This window comes from Calypte anna, chromosome 2, assembly GCF_003957555.1.
Source record: "Calypte anna isolate BGI_N300 chromosome 2, bCalAnn1_v1.p, whole genome shotgun sequence".
NCBI classification, from domain to species: domain Eukaryota; kingdom Metazoa; phylum Chordata; class Aves; order Apodiformes; family Trochilidae; genus Calypte; species Calypte anna.
This window is the reverse complement of record NC_044245.1, coordinates 80,732,886-80,751,887: the sequence shown is the minus strand read 5'-3', so window position 1 is coordinate 80,751,887 and position 19,002 is coordinate 80,732,886. Positions and strand designations below refer to the sequence as shown.

The 19,002-nt window shown below is 37.7% G+C and overlaps 1 protein-coding gene across 1 annotated transcript; it reads right to left on the bottom strand.

Annotated features, from left to right (window-relative positions):
* Nucleotides 1-658: 658 nt before the first annotated feature.
* NSUN2 (NOP2/Sun RNA methyltransferase 2) lies at nucleotides 659-18,638 on the bottom strand. The gene is made up of 19 exons (XM_030446209.1): nucleotides 18,547-18,638; nucleotides 18,296-18,453; nucleotides 17,897-18,001; nucleotides 17,687-17,792; nucleotides 17,142-17,213; nucleotides 15,786-15,870; nucleotides 14,824-15,016; nucleotides 14,348-14,422; nucleotides 13,115-13,245; nucleotides 10,669-10,742; nucleotides 7,579-7,709; nucleotides 6,920-7,016; nucleotides 5,676-5,851; nucleotides 5,049-5,141; nucleotides 4,537-4,672; nucleotides 3,186-3,266; nucleotides 2,833-2,971; nucleotides 1,889-1,928; nucleotides 659-1,226 (listed from the first exon to the last, which is right to left on the bottom strand). Exons 1-19 carry the CDS (start codon nucleotides 18,625-18,627, stop codon nucleotides 824-826), a joined length of 2,376 nt encoding a protein of 791 aa, XP_030302069.1. The 5' UTR covers nucleotides 18,628-18,638; the 3' UTR covers nucleotides 659-823.
* Between the last annotated feature and the right edge of the window lie 364 nt (nucleotides 18,639-19,002).

Below are 19,002 nucleotides of genomic sequence, written 5' to 3'. Positions count from 1 at the left end.
CACACTTCTGTTTTAAACTATTATTTCAGCTATAAAGAATTATCTTGCAAAAATTAAGAGATGACTCCCGTGTGAAGAAATGGCAGAGAAAGAGAAGACTGCGGCACATTTGAGGGACAGTCACAGACCCTTGAACAAGCACGTTTCAAGATGCAAGTTTCAGGCACGCTCAGCATACCTAAAGATCTAGTTAATGACATTCACAAACTGTGTCTGTCAAAGAGCTGACCACTCTCAAGAATCCCAGGCACCAGTGTCTGGCAAAATGCAGTTTTCATTTTTTTTCTCAGGATGCTGTGCACATTTTTATTTTGAATAGATGACAATTAGGTTGCTAGCTAGATATCCTATACATACATGTGTACATACACTGACTCCCTTATTCATTAAAGGACCTGTGTAAGTAGTATTCAGATTGGGTGGTAGGTGGGGTAAGACATTTTAAGAGAAAAAAATGTTTTTTCTAGAACTTAATGAAACCCCATGTTTTTTCTTCTGAAGGAATTCTCGACCAGTTACACAGACAGTTCATCTCTATGCACCATTATTCTGTTTTAAATGCAGGCTTTAGATTTTACTGGTGCATGGTCCATTGCCAGCAACAGACACAAAAACCCACCAGTAATATGGAGATTAAAATGGTAAGACTACAGCACACTTGAAGAGAAATTTCTTTATAGTTTTCATTTAAAAAATAAAACAGGTGAAACTTTAAAAGAAGAACATCCCATTCCAACTGAAATTTTAAAATATACTTCCCGTGCTAAAAGCAAAAGTCTAGATGTGAGCCTCATGGAAGCTGCCAAGTAATGAAGAGAGAAACTTAATCTTTCACATTACTTGTATCCGTGTCTTTGCTTTCCTGGCTTACATGGCTGTTGACAGTTTTACTAGATTGATCTAAATCCTCCATTTTATTTTCTACTTCCATAGCATTGCTTTCCACAGGACTGTGGGAAGATTCTTCGCCTATTTCTGCTTCCATTTTTGTGACTAAGTTATGTTCCTCTACATCCATTCCTTCCTCTGTTTGTGCCAGCCTATGTTGAACTTCTTCCTCAGTTTTACTTTCTGATTCCTCCTCCTCTTTCCTCTTTGCTTTAAACACTTCAACTCCCATCATCCTCAGGTAGTGAAGTCTCTCATTCTTGGGCACAAAGGCTCGGAGTGATGTCTTCCCTTGCCAGCCACACAGCACTATAGGACACTGAAGTTCATCAGGTTTTCTAAAAAGAAACAGTTGTATTTGGTCAACTATGAGAAAGTTAATGTGCAAAACTTAATTTTATAGCCATAAGCTGATAAATAAATGCACTTTAGCAGTCAATGTATTTTGTAACTATTAATGGAAGATGCGAGTACATTGGTCTTAATTACAGTATCTAAACAGGTACCTGCTTGTCTACAAACAAGCAAGCAAGCAGAAAAAGTTAAATGCACCAGGCATATTTCAGCACCAGGCAAAATAGTTTTCTGGCTCTGGCTTCAAAACTAATATAAGCAACAGCAAGATGAAAGTTTACATTTAAAAAGTTCAAGAGCTTCTGATGCTGCTTTGTCAACAAAAATGAGTAATGAAAAAGTTTTTCTAATTTTTTTCTATTCCAAAAGACTTCACAGGGAAGCAAACAAACAAATCAGTCACATGCAGGGGATACTGTGGACCTCTGGCAGTATTTCCAGCTCTCCTTTATAAAGCTAAACCCTACAAATGTTTTAAGAATACACAGGCAAGACAGCTTCTTTCCCTGTTATATTCTTTGTATCCTGTCTGGATTGACTGTTGACCTCACTGCATCCCCATGCCTCCACTGCTGTTTTTGCTGAGTGAAAATAAGTATCTGCAACTTTCAAAACTGCATAAATGGAAAGCAACACATCTACTTACTCAGGGTCTGGATTGTACTTCAGAACTATACTTCCCATTGCTACAGGGAAGGGGGTAAGGAGAACAAAAACAAAACAGATGTGTTATTTGGTACACTGTTAACTTGATTGCAATTTGAGTATGTTCAAGAAAACAAGTTTTTAGACAGCCACACAGCCTGACCTGGTTACCAGCTATCTACATCAGTAAACTGTATATAAACCAGTTTCTATTCCTCTTCTTTTTTCAGACTGAACTACTTAGTTCTTAAAGCAATTGCCAAACCTGTCCTCTCCCAACCCATAAACAAATTAAAATATAAAAGCACACTGTGGATTAATTTACTCAGTAAGTCTAGCAAGAAACTTTTCCTTAAGTAAAAGGAACATAAGAGTACACCAGCCCATACTTTAAAAAATTGTTCTTCCCATTTCATCTTATCAAACACTGAAGTACAAGGACCAGTAATGACTCGGGGATAAAAAAACAAACAAAAGACTGAAAACAAGTCTTCTTCAAGTATCTAGCATATAGGAAATAAAAATTTAATATGACTAGACATTGTTCCCCATAATAAAATCTAATCCAAATAACTCTATTTGATACATAAAATAATTACAAACAATTGCAGATGACAAACAGTTTCAGCTTGAGCACTACCAAGCATAAAGATCAGTTGTGTAAATAAAAATCTGTGTTCATCAGATATTTTAAGCGCTGCCTCACGAAAGTCACAAGTTTGGCAACTCTTCTGTTCTTTGAGGTTCATAGACCTAAAGGGCTGTGATCAAAAAAGACTACAGCTTCTAGTCATACACTGAATTTCAGTAATGCTTACTTAAATAAAAAGTAAATTTAAGGTAAATTTAGTAAAATATTTTAGCAAATAGTCTATATGACAGAATTTTCATAGTCTTACATGAACATAATAATAATTTTGTCATAGCACAAACTAGAAGGCTTACCCATATCTCTGACTTTCTTCTGTGTTTCACTGCTAAATTTACTTAAGAATGGGTTCTCCTGGGTTAGCAGAATTTTAACATCTTCTATGCAGACATCAATAATCCTTGCATGAATAAACGGGTACAGAGTGTAAATTCCCTGTTTAAAAAGTAAGTATTTCAAAATGAAATCTCTACTTTCCAAAGGAAAAAAAAAGTAAAAAACAGTATGTGCTTTAGCTAGCATCAGCAAAAAATTTTCAAATTTTAAACCATAATCAAAACACAAATCTGACAAAGTTAATGCCAGCTGTGCTACAGAATCTAGAAGAAAACAAAGTATCTCCTTGGAAAACACAAAGCCTTATAATTACCTCTTGTGCTAATCTGAACGCACATCCAAACTGTTCACCATCACTGTTGCGAGACCAGACTTTTATCCCTGTGTTAATAACCTGCAAACAGCAAAGCCAGTAAGCATCATTAAGAGGTATAAATTCTAAATTACCACTCTGAGCTTTGTTTTTCCAGAACTGTTTGACTAAAAGGAGGAAGAAAGGGTAATTCTGCCACAATATTTGCTCATTTGCACTGGACACTGAATTAAACTAATGAGAAAATTTATTCAAGGGAAAAAAGGGATTCCTAATACCAAAATGTAGTTGTCTCTCAACATATTAACACCTTTTACTCCTTCCTGTGGTGAAAACTAAACATTATGGAAAGTGTCTGCATTAAAATGAGGGCACTTAACTACTGAAATCTCATTTTAATTTTAGCTTGAGTAAGAATTTTCTGGGTGATTCTAGGATATTCTATCAGGGACAGAAGTTTTAAAATGCACAAGTGCTTAATATTAGGACACTATATCCTTTTTGGTACCAAAGTCTCCCTGCCAATGCAATGCACCAGTTTCCTACAGTTTTGTCAATTATGTAGGCATTTCCTGCATGTGAGATAAAAAGATAATTATTTAACCTTCTCAAAGGTCTGTTGTGAAGATGTAATGAATACCCTTGCAGATTTTCACGATTTGACTGAACAAGGCTTGAACTGCATCTTTTAGCTCTGTTTCAGAAATGAAGCTGGACTAGATCACCTCACTCTAACTTAAATTAATTAATGACATTTAAACCAAATCTTTAGCATTTGCAAAGCATTTTTCATGTAGAGTCATATAAAGAAAAGAAACCAATTTTCTTCTCTAATTCACAAAAACTATTTACCCCATTATCATCTAGCTTAACTTTTTGAAATGTTTACTCACTCCAATTACTTTGAAACAACGTCCCCATGTAACACCCACATCTAACAATTCAGATGCAGTTATCCCTTATTTTTGGTAGGCTTTTGAAGCTCTTAATACTTATAATTAAGGGGCTCATAAATACAACTGTGTAATTGTAAACTTGTGAAGGTACCTGGAGACCACACAGCAATGCTGGTACATACACAGGAGTCATATATTCCCTTCCTCTACTTTTGTAAAGTTCCCTTCCATTTGCCAAAAAACCACAATGATTTTAATCTTGAGAACAGTTATTCACTTCTCAGAAACAACTCATCCCTTTAAGGGAGGGATAGAGAGGAAAACATTGACTAAAAACAAAGGTCTATCAAAGGGCTAGTCCTCCATATAAATCATAAGCTCAGCAATACAGTTCAAGGAGACATCCACTGATGACTATGAACTCCACTGTGAAAACCTGAAGAGATGAACCATACCTTCATCTTCTCACTGTTGTTCAGAAGCACATTCCTTAGTTCCTCAGAAACCATGTACAGCTGTCTCTTCTTTCCTTCTTGAGTTCGAGTAAGTAAATTCATCTTGGGAAATGATGGGTCCAATGCATAAAACTTCCTATGGAAATAAAACTTATTTTGATTAACTCAGCAGTGAGATTACATACTCAAAATTCGTAGGTTAGTCCATTCTCTCAAACTACCTCTTCAAACACTTAACACTTCAGCTCAAGAACACAAAGATTAGATTTTTTTAAGTCTAATGACATCAGAAAAGCTGTCATAGTAAGATACACTCGAAAATTTCCAGTGTAAACTACAGTTGGCTTGTTCATTTAAGAAGAGTTCAAGTGTTGAGGGGCCCTACTGCACAGTTAAGGAAAAGGTTTTATGTATAACCAACTAGACCCATCTGTTGTAATGAACAGAACTATTAATATTCATGAACTGCTAGGAAACTTACTGCCAAAACAGAAACATTTTTTTTTTCTTACTGGATAGGAAGGAACAATGGATCATCTTCAGGGAGAAACACAAAAGGGTCTTCTTTAAAACCAAACAACTTCATTTTTTTAGATGGTGGTGGTCTAAAAAGAAAATACCGTTGTATTGTCAATTTTAGTAGAAGTACTTAGTTTAAAATCAGTATAGTCAGTTCATTTAGCTGACACTTGCCTTATGGTAACAACAGTATGCTAAACAGAATATTGACATTTTCCTGTGCTTCTCTAAGACAACACTACCCACAACTTAACTACTTAAAATGAGGAAGTGAAAGCAGTGCTTGAAAGCAGAAATCACAAAATCAAGTAAACAGAGATTTCCAAGGGAGTTCTTTACTGTGAAGACAGTAAAGATTTTGCTAAGGTTAAATTCTGAAAGCAATTTTTTCCTTAGCAGAAAAGGAAGGACTTACAGACTTTGCAAATGCTAATAGGAAAAATGGTTATTTTCTTCACTTGCTGAAATACCAGAGATAAAGTATGGAAATTTAGGACAACTGAGCAAATCCATTAACTCTTTTTGATTTTTTTCTAAATGAGTCCAATAACAAAAGAACTGTAGAATACTTGGCAATTACAAAGCTGTCACAGGACAAATACTTAGACATGGTCTCTTACCCACATACTCCTTCCTTTTTGCTTTGCTCAGTGTCTGAATTCTGCAGTTCTTGCACTTTCTTAGACTCTTCATTTTCAGCAAGTGCTGGTTCTACAGCAATACATTCAGAACCATTATCTGAATTAGGTGCTGTCACATCAGTATCTCCTGTTCTTTGTGGTAACTTCTGATGAACCTATTTTAAATCATAGTATTTTCAACAAAGCAAAAGTAGTATCTAACTTGTAACAAAAAGCTACCTATGATCTCTCCTTGTGTGTGCTTAATTCTTACCCATTTGTATGTTTAAGTGCTTAAACAGATCCACCTGGGGAGTTAATCTGATTACCAAATCAAGATACCCTTCTAAGTTGCATATACCTCTACTAATGATCTGAACAATTTCTTACTAACTGCTCAAGAAAGCTATTTTTGTACAAAAATATAAAAAATATTATTTGCAAAATCATGTTCAAGCACTCCCAGATAAGACTATATTAAATCAGTATCTGCTGCCTTCTTCCTAGGCCTCAAAGTGCTGCTGCAAATTTACTGTAAGAGCTACATTAAACTTAGAACAGCATAGCCAATTTGGATGAGGCTTGCTTCTGAGTAAATGCTTTCTCCTTATTGACACATACATTTTATTCATATGGTGTTCTAATGAAGCAAATAAGCTAAAAGGGATTCACACAAGAAGTTTCTCTCAAAGATGTGAACAATCTAGGAGATCAAATGAATGTCAAGTTAAAATCCGCTTGACAGGATTTTAAAGACATCTGACAACAAATGGATTCAAGTCAGTCAGCTGAAGCTGCTGTTGCTCCTAACAGTTTTACATCCTCTGCTGCTGATCTGCTAGACTAATCTCCTATGAATCACTGAGAAACCAACCATAGAGTTAAGACAAACTGAAATCAGAATAAGCCTACAACACAGCTGAAAAAAACCTTCAGCAGTGGGACCACACACAGCTGAAGGAAGTGACAGCTTTAGCTACCCAATCTAATCTGCTTCTTTAGTTCTTTCAAAGCCTTAATCTTAGGGTCAAGTTTTATCTTGCTATTTTACTAAGATTTCAGAATCTGCCCCCTCTTTTTATTTTTTTTTTTTTTTTTAATGCTCTTAAGGGATTTTGTAGTTTATTTTTAATTGACATGCTGAACTGTAACTGAAGGACAGATACAAAACAGTGACAGTGCTTTCAAAAAATTTCATAAATGTTACTAAAATCTAATGTTTTAGCTCTTTTGAAAAACGTTACCTTAGGCTGACGTTTATTCCATGGCATTGGAGATTTTTTTATTAACACAGCCACAAAGAAACCTCCTGTGTTCTGGTGATGTGGTAATATCCTAAGACTAGGAAGGAAAATAATTAAAAATGTTACAATGTATTAATCATCAGCATTTGAACTATCACAAGGAATTAGAAGTGTCACATTTTTACTTACTTTCAGGGTAAACTATTCTAGTAGGATTGTGCAGATTTAACTTAGAAATAGGATCTAAATTAGAGCATTAGGGCAAAATAACTTGTATCAGTGCAACGCATTCATCCATTCACATCTGAGATATAAAAACTAATTTCTAAACACTGTTTTTGGACTAGGCATGGAGAGTCAAGTTTTACATGCTTTTCCAGTAATTTTGGCTATATACCTCCACTAAATGTGAAGAATTTGACCTCTTTATTTGAGTACTTATTCCCCTTATGCTATTTCCAATAACTTCTTCTAATTCACTGGAATTTAAATATTGTGTACTGCCATTACACATGCAACAAACAAATTATACTCGGATCTATAGAAGCATAGGTCTACACTGCAACACATTCCTAATCTGACTTTCTGATTTCTAATTTGACCACCACCATACAAGATAACCATCAAAACCTCATAAAATCCACTCTGGGACAACTTACCAACGCTCTAGATTCATTGCCTTCAGCTTCTCTTCATCTTTTACTGGAAACATAGTGGGACGTATTTGTGTTTGTCTATTGGAAGGCACATCTTTCCACTCTTCAAACCACTGCCCATCTTTCAGCATTACCTTCAAAGCAGTAAATACAAATGAATTTGAAATTTGAAAAATACAGGTCATCATTTTACAAGTTCTAATTTAAATACTGTAAAAACAAGATTCAGATGCCAAAAAAGAAAAGGAATTTTCCAGTATAGTAAATCAAGTTCTTTAAACTGCGCTGTTCCTTTGAATATTGTTCATGTGCTTTTAACAGCAGGAGATTCTTGCCAGCTGTATCTATTTGTTCCACTTTGCATGCTTCAAAAAGTACACAGTTAAGTGAAGAGTGGTGTATAATCAACTGCAGTGATCTCTGGTAACCTGCTAGAACATACATAACACCCAAATCCAAAGGAAGGACAGTGGTGAATATATAAGATCAGTAAACCATTGGATTCAGGATACACTACTTTGTTCTCTCCGTGGGACTGGCTGTGAAACATTCTGCTATAGGCAGCTTCCAAGCAGTACACAAAGTATTCCAAGTAATACAAAACATTACACTATAATAGATACTAGAAATAAGGAAACCCAAAGTCATCAAATAAGAAAGATGTAAGAGTGCAACATGACAGCCTGGTAAGCATAAAGCCCCATGACACAGGCATACACAGGCCATGCACAGAGATGATTTCAAGGTAAGTTACTGAAGAATCAGGTCCCTGTCCATCTTATGGTGTTTGTGTCTTTATTCAAGAATCTGAACACATCTATAAATCCATTTTAAGATACTGTGTGGATATAACATCACCTCACTCAGAGGCTCAAAAGCTTCTGAAGGACTCTTAAGATACAAGGAGAAGGTTAGACCCACGACTCTTTTAACAAGCTATTTTGAGTGCTCTTTAAGCAAGCATACCAAAGCATAAAAAAGAACAGAGAAAATTTGCCTTCAGAGCTCCAAGTTCTTGGTTCTGTACTGGATGCTGGGGCTGTCTGGAATACAAGAATGTGTTGGGTAAATGCATAAAAGTAATGAGTGCAATGAAGGCCCTTTTTTGTTGTTACGGCAACAAAATAGAGAAGTCACAACGATGGTGACTTCAGGACTGTCAAGTATGATGAAATGTTTCCATACATCTCAGTGTGATTAACTTAATGATTTAATTTAAGTGTACTGGACACTGGAAATGTAAGATTTATCTAGATGAAAATTTCACTAAGAATGTTAGAACACAGATTGCAGTGTCATGGAAGTTTGGCACTTCTCAGCCCCTGGTCAGATCCCACCTAAAACACTGTGTTTTTGCATGTTCCTGAAATAGTAATGATTGTACTTCCAGAACTAATGTTTCAAATCCAAATACACTACATGTCATATTGCTATATGGAGACAAGATACACCATGACTCTGAATTGCTCTTCTTTGGAAGTCAGTTCAGCTTGAGAGAAAAAAAACAATGGATCTGATAAGTAACTGGAAATGCAAGTGAGTCTAAAACTATTTTGGATGTACTAGAATAAATGCCTAACAGTCCTGCTCTGTTCAGTTTTAGTTTAACAACCTAACCACACAATGTAACTGTAATGACAAAGCATCAAAGAACACTTCTCTATTACACAATTCACTAGTCTCTTGTTAGGGTAGAATTAAGACTAAAAGTGTAGCAGAAATAGGTTACCAGATCTGGAGTTATAAAGGTCTCTTCCTTCAAGAATCTGAAATAATCCATTGGAGTTCACTCATCTGTCTTAAGGAGAGAGTACTGAATGCTATTTCCAAACACCGAAATGTCCCTTGAACAATACCTTGATTTTACTTTGCCATTTCCAGATATTTACAGTCAACTGATGCTCAGGAATATTCAATGTAATCACTGAGTCATAGAGCTCAAACTGAGCAGGTGTATCACATGAAACAGAAGACTTCACCAGGTAAAAAGAGCACCAAAGAAAGAAACTACATTCAGTGACAAGCAAGATAGCCTGAAAAAATACAGTAGTAAAAAGTAAGAGATGAAAAAAGTTTCAATAAGAGTCTATTAAAAAATTCAACAGATTTTATTAGCCTGCTTTTTACAATACCCACTTAGGTATATTAATATTTCAGCTGCAAACACAGACATAAATGCTAGAGTGAATATTGTAGCAAATACATCCTAATGATGCATTTTGTGGCTTCGTACAGTACCAAAAAAAAGTAAATTTAAGATTACAGAGCCCCGCAGGTAGGTATTTTCCATTTTCCTTCAAGTACAAGCATACAATTCAAACTTTAGGAACTGTAAAAAAAATTGGACAGTGTCTAAGCTCCCTTTCCAGTGACAGAACTTAAAAACATCTTTATCTATGAATCTTGATCAATAGCCTACACACAGGCACAAACCTGCAGACTGACATTGCAGGTGACTAGTGAAATGGTGAGAGCAGAAAGAACAATCAATGGTTTTGCAGATGCATACACATGCTCATTACTCTAATGTAATTAGAGCTTCTTTCCCTACTACTATCAGGATGGCCTTCTGCTCTTCTTGGTCATACCCTTAATAGGAAACTGAAGAAGCTTTGGTATTTTCTGCCACTCCCTATTTCCAGAATTGAAATCACATAAGACCTGGGATACAATACAGGGTTCTATAATATTCTAGGGTTACTCACATCACTGCAGGTTTCAGAGCTTATATCCAGAACGGGGTTTGTTCCCAAATGATTCAGATGGACCAGTTAAAGAACTGGAGAATCTAACACTCACAGATTGTAAAGATGTAGGAGGAAGTAGCTGAAATTATGTTGCCATCTACAGGCCACATGCTGCACACAATATTAAGGCTGCATAGCAGACAGCAAAGAAAACTGAAGGAAAAAAGAGCAGATAAGAAGGCAAGAACTTCATTTAAGCCCTGTCTCCTACAACGTTATATTGTCTAGATCTTTGAACAGCAAATCACTAACATTACCTCTAGCGTTTTGAAATATTAAACTTCAAAACTTCCCTAATTTAACACTCTACAATATACCAAGATCTACACAAAAATCAGTTAATTACCTTCCAATTTGTAATTCCTGGCATCCTCTTCAAACCTGGCAACTCAGAAGAGACATCAGCAAGTTCTAAGGCACCTGAAACCCAAGAATATAAACACTGAGAGCTTTGCTCTTGATTAAGTTTTATAAAAACAGGTTTCCTTTAAGTTTTAAGACCATTGCATTTTATACCTTTCAAGAAACAGTTACACAAATTAACAAGAAAGATGATAACTGTTCATAGCAACTACATGAGTTTGCAACTTATAGACTAACCAAAATATAATGGTTAGATACTTCTTGTAGCAGTTGCATAGAGTAATACTCTACAACAGGTATCACTGTTCAGGTATCAGTGTTCCAGGAAATGTGGTCACATAAGCTTTTACTGTCAATTACTTAATATTTAGATAAACTAAACTGATTTAAGTATTTTTCAAAGCAGTATTCTTTTGGGATGAGCAAGTCTTTAAAAATGCTAGTTTTATCATGATTTTATGGATATACAATCTTGTGTGAGAGGAAAAAGAATTTATCTTTTAATGGAAAGAAAAACTCCAAACTGTTTAGACAGGAAAGTAAGTACTATCTACCTAACCCTATGTGCTTAAAACATGTCAGATTACTACAAAAAAACCATCAAGAGTATAATTTAATCTACTGAATAAAAACTTTAAGGTGCTCTAACTCCAGAAAGTACTATATAAAACCTTACTATTTAAATAGGTGATCTCTCTAGAGAAGAATAAGCTGCTTTATTTTTTTGTGATTCTAAATACTTGCCTAACAATTAGGTAGACTTTTCCTCATGTACACAAATTTATCAACCTGGTCTACATCATCTACCCTCTACTCTTACAGTGACAGTTCAAGCAAGTCTTTTAAATAAATTAAAAAGTGATTAATGGATTCATAGATAAATTCCAAAAAGGACATTCAAATGTGATCTAACTTGATGTTTGCATCCATCTTTTGAATATTCCTGCCTACCTACAACATTAATCAACTGAAGCCTCAAGACTACATCAGACTGATCAGCCATCAAATGCTCCATCAGAAGAACTACAGTTCCTAGCAGAAGTGACTTTTCCTTCCTCCTTCAACCAAGTGCAAAGCAATCTCTGATCTGCCCCACTGGTAGCAGTGCAGCACAGTGCTAGGAACCAAGTTATCACTGAAGAACCAAGAAACCTTCTGAACTGATCTAACCAAATCCTCAAGGTCTAATGGCCCTTTCAGGCCACTCCACTGCCCCACCCTTCTTTAGCTACACCTATGTTCAAAGTCACAAGAATAACGTTTGGTGTCTGGGACACATCATAGCCTCCAGGTGAGCCTCAAAACACCCCCAGTGGGCAGAGACAAGATCCAAATGCCACAGCACAATACTGCAGTCAAGATCCTTACTTCCAGGTGTTAAATCTGCTCCAAATAGTGCAATTGCTAAAATTAACTCAGGCCCACTACCTCCTTCAATAAGCTGAATATATTACAGTTTACTGGATACACAGCTATATTGCTTTTTTACCCAGTCCAGCAAAAAAAGACAACAACCTTCTATATAAAAATGCCTTTTGAGTGAAAATTAAATAGTCAGTTCCTAATTATCTCATAAACTGCTGTTTTGGAGACATGTAAAATATCATGTATAGTTTGAGACCAGAATAGTGCCTGGCACAAAGAAAACATTACACAAAAGAGGCTATTCTAGTTCCACAGGAGTTGCTTCTGCACTGTACAAAACTCAGCTTAACTAACTCTGTGGAACTCTTCAGGAAAATCCAACTAGATGTTTCCAAATTTCAGGTTACTGACTCTGAAAAAAACTGTGTTGATCCGCTCAATACCAGAAATTTGGGCTACTAAGCCCTATTGTCACAAACTGATGCACTGGAGATTCCCAGCTCATTTCAATTTTTCCACTCCTTGTTAATCCAATGATGTAAACTTCACAGCAACTTACACCAGTCAAAAGTGTAAAAAAAAACTCATTAGTTTTAAAGACTTTAAAGTCTTTAAACTTAAATTAAAGAATTTAAAGTTCAAGCATGCTCAAAGTGACTCCCACCTACTGATACACAATAACATTCCTCTAATTGATTAAGTACACTCTGGGCTTTTTATTTCTACAACACACAGCAGTAATGTCACACACAGTGTTTTCCAAAGGAAATATGAATCTCAGACATGGACTCCAGCCAGTGGAATTGGTTAGCAAAAGCCAAATAACACAGACTGAATTCCAATGATCTGTTGAAGTCTTTTCAATATCACTAACATGACTTCAACTTTTAAATTTGCACTCGATTTAGGCCCATTTAAGACAACTGCTCATAAAAACACTAATTAAATCCTACCGGTACCAAAAAAATGCAGCAGTTTTGCATCTAGGAGCATGCTACATATCACATATTTTGAGGGCTGAGAAAAAAACAATTTCCCCATTCCATCCAAGCTCACATTCTCACCTTGACTCTTTTCCAGCAGAGATGCAATCACAGCTTCATTTTCGATGGGATTCAACGAGCATGTGGAATACACCATTCTCCCACCTTCTGCCAGCTGTTCAACACCACGGGTTGCAATTCTTAACTGCAATCTAAGAGAACACTCTTGATCTAGCCTGGCAGCATTCAGGAATCACAAAGATTTGCCATAACATTTCTTACAGGTGAAGCTATATTGCAGACACATAACAGTCCCTGGACTAAGTCAGCTCATACTGAGTTCCACAGCTGTCACCAGTACACAAATTCAGTTTTCAATTAAGTCAGCTTAGTGCAGACACACTCATCATTAGAGCTATTAAAACAGCAACAAGGTCAAACATTAACACTGCTGTATGATACCTTTTACATAATATTCTGCATTTTGTTCTTTCTAGTGCCCCATCAAGTTAATAATCAAGCACTCAACACAAGAAAGATAACACCCCAAAACCTTATTCTTCTCAGAAACCTAGAGTTAAAATGAGGAGCAACTCAACTATTACAGACATCATGGACAATATGGCTTAGCTAACACTGGCCTTCTGAGAAAAGTGTCACAGAGCTGGATCACCAGCTTATACCCCACCTGCAAACTTAGAACTAAAATAAAATCTGTAACCATAAATGAGTTACCAAGCAGTAACAAGTCACCATAGTTAAGCTGAGCCACAGTAACTGACTGTGTTCCCAGCTAGTCACAAATGCACAGAAATGTTCTGAACTTTTTCATCTGTGTTTAAATTACTGCTTTTTAGCATGCACCTGCACTAGCTAGATACTCATTCACCACCACTTAACATGATGTAACTGAAAATGTTTATGTATGATCTCTAATTTAAAGATTTAAAAACTATTACATTTTACAAGTTTCTGGATTTTTCAACACTATTTTACCTGCCTAAAGAATCCCAGTTAAAGCATTTTTCGCTGTTTTATTAGCTACTAAGTCTAAATCAATCCAATGAATACTAATATGTCAGTATTCACAAGAATACAAGCAATTTGTATTGTTCCACCGGAAGTTGACTTCACATCTGAAACACTACACTTTCTCTCAACAGCATATAAGCTCTTGATTCGAGTGAAAAGCAACTCAACTGAAGTCTCTACTTTTTCATATATTAATATGTGAATGCATGCAAATGTTAAATGATATGGGAAAAGTGGGAGAGAAAAATGAAAGAACTGCAGATGAGTAATCGTATTTTTTACCCATGAAGCTGCAAACTGTTCTGTGTTGTCCACTTCTTCCACACATCAATATTTTTCCTCATGGTTCCATCTCCACTGTGACAGAGATTGAACAAATATGTATTATTTGTGGGTAAAACTAATTTCATATCAAAGTAATATATAGCATCAAAAAATTAAGTCCCTCTCCCATGTTAACTACTTCTCCTGTCCTGTACTGTTTGTACTGCAGTGTTTTTTGTGCTTCAGTATTCTGACCGTGAGTTAAAAAATTGTAGCCCTTCAATTGAACAAATTTAAGTACTATTTGGAATGAAAAAAGTTCACCTTGATTTGGTATCTTCTCAATTCGGCCAGTTTCAGACAATGACCTGTTTTACAAATGACTATAAACTGTAACAAGAAGCTACTCTAAAAGCATAACTCAGTAACACAAATATTCTAGCACTGCACTTAATGAAACAGAATCTGTGCATTGAAGACTGCATGCAAGATACCTGCAGGGGACATCACATAAAATCCTGTCATAGAAGAGGACCTCTTTTCTTCCATTAACATCTATCTGCAGATTAGGAATGCTGGAAGCATCATGATTTACCACCATGATGCAAGGACTGTTTAATCTCTTCGCCTGATGAACCAGCAAATAGCAGCGCTTGTTGTCAACATCATTAGCAATCACAAACCCCTCTGCAAGTATAAAATAGTGGTAAGATGCTTTGCTGTTCAATGGCTGAGGAAATTTTTTTAAAAGTTTATAGCTTTATCTTCAAAGTTGTGTAAACAGTTGTGTAATCTCTCACTAGAGATTGTTACTTAAAAGACTCCTTCATGAATAGAGGACCCTTTAGTGAACATAAAACATCAAAGTATGTTAACGTTTAACTGATGCAACAAATACGACCTCAGAGTTGTAAAACCCTCATACCAGAGAAATCCTTCATTTCCACCAAAGACAAATTCTATACATCAGCACGTTTTCAGCAGAACACTGAGAGAATCCACACCCTCCAACTTCACAGCTTTTATGAGAAATATCTTCAGTGAGCATCTAACTGAAAGTAAAGATTCTGCAGTATAAAAATATAAATAAATACCATGACCATTTTAAGGCTAAAGCAGCTTAATCTGGTATTTGCAGGATACCACTAACACAACAAGGGCTCATGGGCCCTTACTAAGTAACCCTTATTTATAGAAAAAATTCAAGTCTGACTAAATACACTGTAGCATGAACTGTGAAGATACATATATATATACACATATACAAAATCCATCTCTCTCCTTCAAGCCAAGGAAATTTATGATCTTTCAAGGAAATGTAGGATACTTTCTATCTAACTCAAGCCACTTTAGGAATTCAACATGCAGTTATCTATCTGGGATATTAAAAGTAAACTTATACAGGAAAAAGCAGAAATTCAAAATCAAAAGTTTTTGGCAGTTTTTCCAGACTTACTGGGAAAAGGAACATTCATGTCTGCATGCAACATTTCAATGAGTTGTGCAGTCTTGGATCCAGGTGCAGCACACATATCTAGAATCTACAAACACCAGAAAGTTAAACAGAGTCTTACCTTGTACTTTTTAAACGCTTGAGAAGTTTACTATGCGTTATTTAAATTAAATATTTTTGCATACAACTGCAGAATTATGATTGTTCTGAACACCAATTTGCAAAAACACAGAGTACAGTTCTGTTCTTTGTATGCCCTGCAGAATGCAGCTTTATTGATGAGGGTCTAAAATACAACAAAGACTTTGATTTGTAAGGAACAAATACATCAGTTGAAAAAATTTGAAAGCTAAAGATAAATATTAGATACAAGGATATGGTCCTTCTATCAGCTCACGAGCAATTCCAAATCAATTGCAACTTTACATATACACACAAACCTACATTTCAGAGCAAATTGTACTTTAATTATCAGTAAATTAATGACAGGCTAACATGGTTTATTATATAATTTTATAAAAATGAACTGCTATCTCTCCTCGCACATTTGCATTTTAATGGGAAAAAAACCAAAAAACCCAACCCAGGGCATCATAAATTGGCTGCTTCTTTATTCTGGAAGTAGCTGGGAAGTATTTGAACAGTAATTGGGCAGCAGAATAGAACAGCACAGACACCAACACCTCATTTCCAGCTTAATTATACCTCCTGGTTCATCACAAACTTGGTGTGTGATGGAGTCATTTATAGAGTCATTTTTACAGTGGATCATTTGGCAGCTAACAGTGTTTTCTTAAGTAAGAAAGCTGAAGAGTCTTTCCTTTAAGATACAGATTTGCATAGACATTCACTTGAGTTACAGTTAGCAATCTGTACTCTAACCACTACCAATTATTTGGCCTAACAACTTTATAAAACAGAAGCTTGCAACTTCTTCAAAAGACAGAGAAGCGAAAACCACCTGGCAGAGAACATGATCATTTGGATCTGGAAACTACATCTGTTCACAGTGTGATGTGGATAGCAGGAAGCTAAAAACAATCATCTTGCTTTAAAAGGGAGTTGAAATATGAATGTGTAACTTCAATGTAGCTAAATAAATTTAAATTTTCAAAGTTCTGTAACTACTTAAATCTAAGTGTTTTTTCACAGGGTATTAAATAAAGCTGAAAATGCAGATGTTCCATTGCTATTTGTGAACTGAACACTAACGGATTGGTGTGGTTTACATGCAGAAAACATAAAAAATACCGACACAAACCAGAACTGTATATCCGCATTGAAACTGCTGCTGTAACTTGCACTTTAATCAAACTATCTTGCTAGAAAAAACTCTAGTACACAGTATGTTCTAGTTACCTTGTGATGAGGGTTGACATTAAGCAGTAGAGGTGGGATCATACTAACAGCCTCCTGACGACTTATATTTCCCTTGAAAGAAAAAAAACAAAACCATAACAAACTCCTTTTTATTCCATTCCAAAATAATACATTTCTTTTGCAATTAAATTTCTTAAATGTCGATGTAGTAAAATGCTAAAGCAATTGAGACAACAGTATTATAAATTTAGTATTAAATTTTCTTAGCATTTAACAAGCAAAATCACAGAATTTTGCCCAACTGGAATTTCTGATAACTATATATTTACTCCAATTTTATTCATTCTACAGATATAGTTTCTGATCAAAAGATGAGAAACTGGCTGCAACCAAGAAACAAAAGGTAAGTCTTGGTATGGGTACCTACACGCACTCTTTACCAAACATCTATTTTGTAACAGTAATACAGCTGAGAGGAAAGGCAGCAGTCTCAATTTCTCATAATGCATTTAAATAAAGGATTGCTCAGGATATGAAACTAAGAAAAGCATTACAATAATTACAAAGATCTATCCAAAACTTACACATTCTGTCTCGCTAACCAGAAACTGATGAAACTTTTCTAGTTGTGGTGACTTGCGTAAGATTTTTCTGCTTAAGTTGGTGTGCCAGGCTAACTCTTCTGGATACCTGGGGGGGGAAAAAGAGAAAGAAAAAGGCTAAAGACATAAAGAAACCAGTTTGTTAAGCTGGAAAACGGGAACACGTGGGGTTTACATTTCCAGCTCACCCACCAGCTCAGCGACTGCGGCATTTCCACTTTTTGGCCATCCACCTCCAGGTCTTGCAGTTCCTTAAAGTACTTTTCCTTCAAGCAGTGGAGAATCTCTTTGGCGTGACTGCACGGGAGAGAGAGAGACACCCGCAGAAGATGACCGCATCCACACGCACCTTCTCCAGCCTACAGACCGCCTCTGCGCTAAAAACCTCGGGCACCTGCCAGCCCCGGGCACCCGGGGAGCAGTGGGGAGCGCCGGTCCCTCATCCCACCCCCCCGATCCCCTTGCCCGGCCCCCCTCCAACCCACTCTGTCTCCGACCCTCACCATCCCAGCCCCGACCTCCCCTACCATCCCTTCAGACCCCCTCCCCCACCTCTACCTGCCCCCCACCTGCACACCCCCCAGCCCCTACCTCCGGTACCCGGTGATGCGCAGCGTGGCAGGCAGCGGCTCCCTCAGCGCCGCCATGAAGGCGTCCCACTCGCCGGCGGGCACGATGCCCAGCTCACGGTAGTACCGCTCGAACAGCTCGTTCTCCTTCACGATCTCGGGGTAGCCACCAGACCAGCCCTGAAACATGCCGCTACCATCAGTCCACCAGCCCTACCTCTCCCCACCCGCTCCGGCCCGCCCTGGCCTGGCCTGGCCCGGCCCAACTCTCACCGTTTGGTCCCCATCGCCGCCGCCGCCGCCGCCGCTCCGCTGCTGCTGCTGCCGCCTGCGGTCGCGCGCCCGGCGGCCCATGGCGGACAGGCGCCGGCACAGCCCTACCGCTCGACCCGCCGTGTGTGCGGCCGCTCCCGTCCGTCCGTCCCGCCGGTACCGCAGGGCCCCGGCAGCTGCGGGCGGGACGGGGTGGACGCCGCGTGCTGGCCCCCACCGTGCGCACGCGCCGGCCCCGCCCCTACCCCTCCGCCCTTTTCCCGGGCGTCACGTCGCGCCACCGTCACTGCCACCCCCCCCTCCGCCTCCACCTCAGCCTCAGCCGTCGCCGCCCCGGCGGAACTTCCGTTGCCTGCGGGCGACTTCCCCCGCCAAGGGGCCGGAGGAGGGAGGGGCGGGGAAAGGGACGCGGCCCCTGCACCGATTGGCCAGTGGCGGCGGTGGGCGTGCCGCCGG